This window comes from Microcebus murinus, chromosome 32 (genome assembly GCF_040939455.1).
Source record: "Microcebus murinus isolate Inina chromosome 32, M.murinus_Inina_mat1.0, whole genome shotgun sequence".
Lineage (NCBI taxonomy): Eukaryota > Metazoa > Chordata > Mammalia > Primates > Cheirogaleidae > Microcebus > Microcebus murinus.
The window spans coordinates 2,994,305-3,003,638 of NC_134135.1; the positions used below are offsets into that span (position 1 = coordinate 2,994,305).

The 9,334-nt window shown below is 58.9% G+C and overlaps 1 protein-coding gene across 2 annotated transcripts; it reads right to left on the reverse strand.

Moving 5' to 3' along the window:
- Positions 1-1,076: 1,076 nt before the first annotated feature.
- Positions 1,077-8,617, reverse strand: MYADM (myeloid associated differentiation marker). 2 transcript variants are annotated; one of them, XM_012770850.2, is made up of 3 exons: positions 8,527-8,617; positions 5,063-5,149; positions 1,077-3,378 (listed from the first exon to the last, which is right to left on the reverse strand). In XM_012770850.2, exon 3 carries the CDS (start codon positions 3,374-3,376, stop codon positions 2,408-2,410), a length of 969 nt encoding a protein of 322 aa, XP_012626304.1. In that variant the 5' UTR covers positions 3,377-3,378; positions 5,063-5,149; positions 8,527-8,617; the 3' UTR covers positions 1,077-2,407. The 2 variants fall into 2 exon arrangements, with proteins under 2 accessions (XP_012626304.1, XP_012626303.1); XM_012770849.3 differs by lacking the exon at positions 8,527-8,617 and adding an exon at positions 7,196-7,321.
- Between the last annotated feature and the right edge of the window lie 717 nt (positions 8,618-9,334).

The following is a 9,334-nucleotide window of genomic DNA, read 5'->3' on the forward strand; positions in this document are numbered from 1 at the left end:
CCTAACTGACCCAGGAATCCCACCGCGTTCCAGTGCAGCTCTCCTTGGCCTCTTTCTTGGTAACCAACAGGTTACCCCCGGCTTCTGTAGCTGTTCTCTCGGGTACCTTCCAGGGGGGATTAAAGCATGGGATGGGGGAGGGGAGGGTGGGCTAGATGCGCTTTGAGAACACAGGGACTGGTGTAGGTGGGAGGCTTTTCCTCACCTAACGGCGTGTGTCCTAGTTGGTCCTCCCCAGCTACTTCCAGCAGCACCCTTCCCATTTCTCTTCCCAGTTGCTTTTGTGGGTGTAGCTGAAGGACAGTTGCGTGATCCTGGAATTTTCTCAGACTTATGTATTTGTGATTCTCCTCATGTTGGGGTAACGGGCAAATGACCTGTGAGGTAGCGATTCATCGCTGGAGTTTTTATTTGATCTTTATGAAGGTCAGATATATACTAGGTGTAGTCAGGGGACCGTAAAGCTTAGGATGTGGGCGGGATCACATGCTAAAGGCCTTGAAGGATGGACTGAGGAGTTTTTATATATCTCTAGGCAACCTGGAAAGGGATATGAAAGTTCTTCCGCAGGGAAGGGCAGGATCAGATTTGGATGTTGAAAGAATCCCTCTGAGGCCAGGGTGGGCTGGAGGTTGGATAGCCAAGGAGGAGGCTGGGGCAATAGCTCGGGTGAAGCAAACTGGAACCTGAGCTGGGCCAGGGACTTGGAGTAGGGGAGCAAGTATTAATGGTATGTAGGAGGAAGAATAGATAGTGTCTGCTGAGCAACTGAGGAGGGGGCAGGTCAGAGTAGGTGCTTGGGTTCTCAGCCCTGAAGTGGGGAAGCTGGAAGAGTTAATTTTGGAGGAAAGCTCCAGCACCTACATTGGGACATTGTATTTCTGAGGTACTCATGGGACTCCAAGGAGGGACAAATCTTGTTCATTTCTATCCCACCCAGCCCTCCTAGTTTGAGGAAGTAATTTAAAAGGCCCAGACTCAGCTACCATTTTCTGATGAGGCCAAGGTCATCTTGGCCCCAACCCCCTTCTCCCACCAGACCCAGGAGTCCTCCCCAATAATAAAGAAAGCACAAGTCCTTTTTTTATCTTTATATTGAGATTTAAAAAAAAAAGAACATTATGGATGTGGGAATGGGGGAAGGGACAAGGCTTCTATGCTTAACAGCAGGAGCTGATGGGAACTAAAAGCTCCGGGGAATTTAAAAAAAATAAAATATATATTTATACATTTATATATATCACGTTATGCATGTGAGTCCCAGACAAGCAGGAAGCAGCAGCAAGAAGCAACTAGCACACAGAAATACCCGTGCGTGTGCAAAACACACTTAAGCAATGCATTCCTCTGGCTATGGCAGCACCAATCCCATCCTCCCACCCATCCCCCCCAGAAAAGAAACTTCTCTCTTTGACAATAGGGCCACCTAGTAATTTTTGCCCTCATGACAGAGAAAAAAAAAAAAAAACAGGCTGATACTGCCTTGAAGTTTGGCAGTGGCCATTTTCTTCTCCTCCCTGGCAAAGCAGGACACGTTATTTTTAACACTGAGGCTAGAGGGCCACATTACTGCCCCTCGCAAATACTTCAGACAGTTGTCTTCGAGACCCTGTGGTTCTTTGCCTCACTCCTCTTTCTGATACCACAGAGAATAGCTGGGATGAAAGGCACCTGTCCCTTGCTTCCTTTAAGATGGCCTCTAGGCAGTGGGTTTTAGTAAGCCTGGCAAAACTTCTAGAGCCAATCTCAGGCAAGGCTGAGCGCCAGGTGGGGCCAGGGTCTGTGCTTAAAGCATCCCGCCCACCAGAAATTATTGACCTCCAGCAATTTTTTTTAACTTAAAGGGGAGGTCTACTGCATACCCTCCTCCACTGGGAGAAAGGGGGCCCAATGGCGAGCTACCCTCCCTCCACTCCCCCCAAACACACACACACACACACACTGACTAAGGCACAGCTAGGGCGGGCAGGCATGCTTTGGCAACGAGGCCCCGCAGGAGGCCCATGGCACGGACAGCTGCGAAGAGGGGTGTGGGATGTGTGGAGCTCAGCACCTTCGGAGGTGGGTGGAGGTGGGGGAGAAACGAGTCTCAGGGCTCCCAAGGAAATGGAAAGAGGTGATCAGGAAACAGGCGGATGGGAAAACCAACAGGAAACCCAGCCAAGAGATGAGAGGAAGAAAAGGTAGAAGACAGTCGAAAGAGAACTCAGGCAAAACAGGATGTAGGCAACAAAACAGAACAGGAAGGAGAGGAAACAGAGCAAGAGGAAAGGGACGAAAGGAGTCAAAGAAATTGGAAAGAGTGATGGATCAGGCAGGAAAGAAAAAGGGCAGGAGGGAGAGGAGACATTAAAAGGCAATAAGGACTCAAAATCCGGGTGAGAAAAATGAAGATGTTGGAAGAGTCTTAGACCTTGACAAAAACCAGGCGGGCAGAGTACACCAAGTCGGCCAGGTACGCCAGCAGGTTGATGGCCGTCAAAATGGCCACAGCCAGGCGGCGGTCCCAGTCACACACGTAGTAGATGTGTCTGTTGCCGCAGCCTATGTCTCGCGCCCGCCGGGGTTGGCCGCCGTACTTCTCATCAAACTGGTAGAGGGGCCAGAGGACCAGGGCGGTGGCGTAGAAGAGGACAGACAGCAGGGCCAGTCCTGACAGGAAACTGGGGAAGGGGATGGGCAGCATGTTGGTGCAGTCCCCCAGGTTCAGCAGGATGGCGATGGCCGCCAGGATGAAGCAGATGGCGTACACCGCCACGCACCACTCCAGGGCCGGCTGGTGCTGGTACAGGTGGGGGCTGCTGATGAAGGCGAAGATGATGCAGGCCACGAAGGTCTCCAGCACCTTGAGCAGCCCTGGCACGGTGGCCATGTAGCCGGTGATCTCGCCGGGCCTCGCGCGGGTCCAGGCCACTTCGGTGGCATAAGCCACGCAAGCGATGCAGGAGAAGAAGGTGGCGGCGATGGCATGGTCCCGGGAACGGCCGTGAGACAAGAACTGGACGTAGGTGGTGGGGTAGATGATGGAGGCCGAGAGGCAGAAGAGGGCGGCGTAGCAGGCGAAGGTGATGGGGAAGTTGCGCCAAGAGAGGGGGAAGCGGGCCTGCAGCCCACCTAACTCGATGATGAGGATGAGCAGGGTCACGGCAAAGCAGAAGCACCAGGTGAACATGGACCAGTTGCCCATGGGCCCTGTCCAGGCACCCACACTGGCCACCAGTGAGAAGGCCACGCAGGTGGACAGCAGCTGCAGCAGGCGGAGGAGGCCCAGGGGATGGGTCAGGGCCCGAGGGGACCCCACGATGGTCGGGGACCCTAGGCCCGAGGACGACGACGTGGTGGTTGTGATGGTTGTTCGGGTCACTGTCACCGGCATGGCTGGGGGAAGGGGAAAGACAGCGTCCTCACAAGGTCCCAACAAGGGAATACAGGCCCTCCACGCCCTCATCTCCCCTGGGGACAGATTAATATGGGCTCTAGCTAGGGAGTTCCCAGGATGTGGCGCTTTCAGTTTTCAAACCGGGACAATCCTGGGCATACAGGAACGTGTTGGTCACCTTGGTTCCAGGCTCACTCCTCCCTCACCCTTGTCAGAACCCAGGAGTCTAGGCCCCTGTTTTTTTCCTTCTCAAGAGACTTGGCTGGGCACGGTGGCTCACGCCTGTAATCCTAGCATTCTAGGAGGCCAAGGCAGGAGAATCGCTCAAGGTCAGGAGTTCAAGACCAGCCTGAGTAAGAGGGAGACCCTGTCTCTACTATAAATAGAAAGAAATAAGCCAAACAACGAAAAAAAAAAAGAGACCTATCTTCTCTCTCTTGAGGTTTAACTACTGCAGAACTACATTTCTTTCTTCCCAATCCAGATACCCTCCTTCCTGCTTTCCCGCCTTGCCCCAGGGGCTCAGCAACCCAGTCATTTAAGACAGGTCTAAAGCATCCTCCCTTTCTGCCTCCTGACATCACCCTAGTGTCAGGACAAGAGGCCTGTCTTCCGCAGGTTCTAAAAAACCCCCGTCTCTCAACTTCCCCCCTTTGAGTATCTAGTGCTCTGCACCCCAGCCCCTGTGAACAAACTTCCTTCCTCCACCTCACAGTGATCTAGACATTTCCAGCCCCTAAACAGCCAAGATTCCAATCTTGAGCGCTTATCAGGGGCCCGAGCAGAGCTCCCAACCGCCGAAAACCAAGATTCTCCCCTCCCTGCTGGAACTGGGTCCACACTCTCAGCAGCCCCCTCCTCTCCCCACCCCCTTCCTCAGAGATCAGGAATCTACACTCTCAATCTGACTCCTGCCAGAGCTGCAGGGCTGAGTACTGAAACCCAAAGCTGAGGTTGCTCCTCCTCTTCTCCCCTCCCCCCAGAACCTAGCTAGCTGGTTCCCCAACTTCTAGGAAACTCAGCTCCCCAGATTCCTGACTGTCCAGTGCCCCAGCCCCTTCTAGTGAAATCTCCAGGCCTCACAGTTCCCATTATGCAAGGTCAGACCTCTGGACCCTGGGCCCTTGGTCTAGAGAATAAATACCTCGTGCCCTAGACTCTGGGAAACTAACTCCCTTCTTCCCTCCTTCCAAAACCTGCAGCTTTCACCTCCTTGTCCTAAAGACCCTCAGGAATCAAATGCCCAGCCTCTTAGGGACAAGGTGCCCAGGTCATTCCTCAGGCTGCAAAATGTCTAAATCTCTCAGCTAACGCCACTAAAATACTTAGGAGGCCTCTCTCAGCCACAGGGAAATAAAACTTCCTCCTTGCAGTGTCAGGCACACAGGATGGCAATGTCACAGGCTTTTAACCTCTTCCAGTCCCGTGCTGGAACAACGGCTCCGAGAGGCACAGGAGCCCAGCCCCAGGCCACTCTTCTTCCTCAGAGTGTCTGCGACCCTCTTCTTTGGAACCCAAGATTCCAGGCCCTTCTCTCAGGACCCAGGAGTCCTGGTTCCCAGCCCCTCCTGCCTTAGACCCAGGAGTCTGCGCCCCCAGTCCTCAACTCCCTTTGGATCCAGGGTTCCAGGCCCCAGCCCCTCCTCCCTCAGACCCAGGAGTCTGCGCCCCCAGCCCACTCACCAGCGGTCTTAGCTGAGGAACCCACGGAGAAAGATCTGGCTGTGGAGACGGATTAAGTCACACACCTGGTAAGGCTGGTAAGAGCACCTGAGTAGGAGAGAGGGCGTCAGCGCTCACTCGGAGCGGGGTCTCCCTCCCGGGACCCAGCAGACCCGCCGCCACGCTGCGAGGAGGCTCGGTAGCCTGGGCGCGCCTCCTCGCTGGGGCAGGGACTTGGCGAGGAGCCCAGAAGGGGTCTGGGTCGTGACCCCAGCGAAGCCCCGCCCCTCTCCTTCCTCCCCTTCCACAAACTGTGGGTGGCGTGAAGGGAAATGGGCGCAAAGTGCACGCCCTGCGGTCCAGAGTGGGCGCGTGTGTGATCCTAACCCCGCTCGGGACAGGGAAGCGGGCGGCCGGCCGGCGGGAGGACCCTGGGCGGTGGCTGCGGGGGCGGACGGCCCAGCCCGGCCCGGCGTCTCCGCGCCTTATAAGGGCTGCAAGTCAGCCCAGCCATCTGGAATGTGGCGGGGACCAGGAGGCGGTGCCGGGACCCCCGCCCCTCTGCTGGATTTCAGGGAGTAGGGGCCTGGACTCCCAGGCTTTAAAAGGAGAGGGCTGGGAGCCCGAATTCTGGGTCCCTATAAAGAAAGGCTGCCAGCCCCCCGAGCATGTCTGAGAGGGGAGCGGCCTGGATTCCCGGAGCTCCGGCTCCGCGCCGGAAGCTGCGCGCAGCGTTGGAGCCCTGCCCGGAGGTCAACAGCCACACCCCCACCGCCTCCCGGGACGCAGGTCCTCGGCGAGGGCGCGAGGTGCCACACGCAGTCGGACACCTCCGCTGCCCCAGCCCCCTCCGGGACCCCTAGGAGGAAGTCGGGACTAGCCCAACCCCCTGCGGGGCGCCGGGTTTCCAGAAGGCGGGTTTCGCCCGCCCGACGGGGGAGGAGGAAGAGGGCGGGGCCTGGCTGGCTCAGCTCCCCGCGGAAGGTGGGTCAGCGGGGGTGGGGAGGGGACCACTCGCGGGGAGGGTCCCGCCCCGCCCTTGGGGCCTCCAGCCGTCGCCTGAGGTCAGAGCTCAGGAATGCGCAGCCGGAGACAGGAGGAGGGAGAAGAAACACCCCTCCAGGCTTCCTGGCAGAGCGGCAGCCTGGGCCACACCCAGCACCTCGTACCCTCCCGGCTCCACCACGGGCGCCACACCCATCTCTCGACAGACTCGGGGCGGGACCCTGAACCCCAGCCTCGGCTCTCAGCGCCCAGGGATGCTGGACCCAGCCTTGTTCTCTCCTGGCTTCCCACCTGCATTTTAGGAGCTGGACCTCACCCCCGCCCCTGGCCTTTCAGGGAGCCCAGAGTTCCAATTCTGCCTGTCTCCTCGATGGGGAGGGGGTCGGTAATTCTGAACTCCCGCCATTCTCTTTCCCAAACCCAGGCCTCCCAACCCCAAGCTCTTTTCGTCCTAAAGAACCTCCACCTACCAGACTCCTGCCTCCTTCAATCCGGACACCTAGGAATCCCCATTTCTCTACGTCTTCAGACCCAGAGGTCCACACCCCCAGCCCCTCCTCCCTCACAGCCAGGGGTCCTCATGCCCAGCCCCTCCTCCCTCAGACCCAGGGGTCCTCATCCCCAGCCCCTCCTCCCTCAGACCCAGGGGTCCATGTCCCCAGCCCCTCCTCCCTCAGACCCAGGGGTCCTCATCCCCAGCCCCTCCTCCCTCACACCCAGGGGTCCAGCCCCAGCCCCTCCTCCCTCACATCCAGGGGTCCTCATGCCCAGCCCCTCCTCCCTCACACCCAGGGGTCCTCATGCCCAGCCCCTCCTCCCTCAGACGCAGGAGTTGGGGGTCTTCAGTCACACCCTCCCTCTGGACTTAGGAGTCCAGGTCCCCAGCCGCTCCTCCCCCAGTCTCAGTAGTCCCGGCCCCCAGCCCAGTCTTTCCCCAGACCCAGAGGTCCAGGTTGCATTCCCTCCTCTCTCAGAGGTACGACCTGCGTGAGTGCAGGTCCCAAGCCCTATCCTCTCCAGGACCCAAGAATCCTGACCCACCCCCAGGCTTTCCAGGGTCGCAGACGTTCTGAATCCCAGCCCATTCCTCCCCCTGGACCCAAAGATCGTGGACTCTGCTCCCGCCCTCTGGGGTCCCAGCAGCCTCACCTCAACCAGCCAGTGGCGACTGCGGCAGAAGCAAAGACCACAGCTGCGGACTAGAAGGGTCTGGGGGGCTGGGTGGAGTTGGCGGGACCGGGCACGGGCGGGGCCGGGGGCGGGGCCGGAGCCACACTCCCGGCGGGGGCGGAGGAAAGGGACATCCCCGAGCCTGGGCTACCCCAGTCCTGCCTTGAAGGCGGGGCCAACGTCAGGCCACGCCCCTCCCGAAAATAAACCTACGGAGAATCTCCCGCCCTACCAGCGAGGAGGATGGAGGGCTGACCGTTGCCTTGGTGACAAAACAGGAAGACACAACAGCTGGCGGAGTGGGGACTCCTGGGGGCTGCCCTCCCCGACACAGCCCTAGAGCAGTCCCCAGGGTAGGTCAGGGAAGACCGTTGCCATAGAAACCCGCGTGTTTAGGGTTTGTTTAGGACGGAGACCCCAGCTCAGGTCCCCACCCCCGTCCCACCTCACTTAATTCTCCTTCTCCCTGCCCCCTCCCTGTCTGCTCCGGCCCCTGCCCTGCCATGATGGATGAAACCATAGACACCTGAGCCGCAGCGGTCGGGGCACGAGGCCCCCCAATTTAACGCGGTTTGTGGGTTAGGGTCTCTGTCTCGTGGGTCCCTGAGAGGGAATAGAATTGAAGGTGCCGATGCCTGGGCTTTAGAAGGTTCTGGGCTAAGATCCCTGACTCCTAGTTCCCCCAAGAAACAGAAGCTGAATTTCTGTATTTAAGGATCTCGAAGGAGAAGCAAAATGGTCCCTTTATCCCCACGTACACTGGGACCCGCGGTGTAAGGGACGGGCAGGCCAGACTCTGGGGTCGGTGGGTTAGGGGTGTGCTGGTAGCAAAATTCCCGGGACCTAGAGCGGTAGGAGTTGGGGGCACATGATGCCTAGCCTGGGGGCCCAGTTCCTTGGCTCAAAAGAGCAATCGAAGCCCTGACTCCTGGGTTTTCAGAGCAGCAGTTGTTGCAAGACAAGCCTCCTGGGTCTGGAAGGGAGAGATATTTTTGGCCTGCATTCCTGGCTCCTGGACAGAGGAAGGGACTGGGAATCTTAATGAGGACGAGTCTGGGGCTGGGGGCTCTGGACTCCTGATTCCCACGAGAGGGGAGGGTATCCGAAGGGCCGGTGCGCCAGGGGCCCCAGAGCCGGGAAGGGCTGCAGGGTTTATTTTGGGGGGCGGCTCTGCGGCCCTAGAACGGACTGACCAAGCTAAGATTAAAAAAAAAAAAGGGAGCTGAAGGTCGGGACGCCTGGCCCCGAGGCATGGGCAGGGCGGGGACCCGGGGCGCCTGGGTCCCTCCCTTCTGGCCGCGCTCACTCACCGCGCTCCGCAGTCGTCCCGGGCGCGGCCTTCCCCGCGGCTGCCGCTGGGCGGGGCCTGGCGGCGGCTGCTGACGCCCAGCGAGGATGAGCTAACGGGGCGCTTCCCGCGCTGCTGCCGCGCGGTGCCTTCCAGGACGACCGAGAGGAGGCTTTGAGGCCGAGCCCCACGGTGGCAGCCGGGCCAGTGGCGAAGGGAGGGGTCGGGAGCTAGGTGCGTGCGCTGCGGAGGAGGGAGGGGCCGGAGGGCGGACCTGCAGGAAGCGGGGTCCGCAGACTGGGGGAGGGGCAGGAATGGGGAGGAGGAATGTAGAGCCTGCATGCCCACTGTGGTGCCCCTGCCAAGGGAGGGGGCCCAGACCTTCTTTGTCCTTCTGCGCCCAGCGTAGCTGAGGGAGTCCATGCGCCCAGCCTGAGGCCTTGCCTGAGGAGAGAGGGCTATGGACTGATAGGGACTCTGGACACGGTATTATTCACAATTCGAAGCTACTCAGGGACGTCCCTAGATTCTATTCACACACCTCCTAGGTCCCAAGTGTAGCGACTCTTTCCCTTTCCTGTCTAAATCAGTCCCTCTCTTTGCTTGACCCCACAGTACACCAAATGGCCCCGAGATGGTCCCCACTTACACAACTTACTGTGTTGTGCCTTGTGGCGGGAGCAGTCCCCCCGTGGGCACTGGAACACATGGGCGGCAGCGTTCAGGGTGGCAGGAACAGGAAGCAAACATTTGAAGAGTGACTCACTGGGTGCGATCTTGGGAAATGGCACCCTGGAGTTCCCAGGTCTCTGGGAACCTGGGTGACCTGG

Coding starts and splice junctions, on each gene's coding strand:
- MYADM (XM_012770850.2), bottom strand. CDS start 3,376: ATGCCGGTGACAGTGACCCGAACAACCATCACAACCACCACGTCGTCG.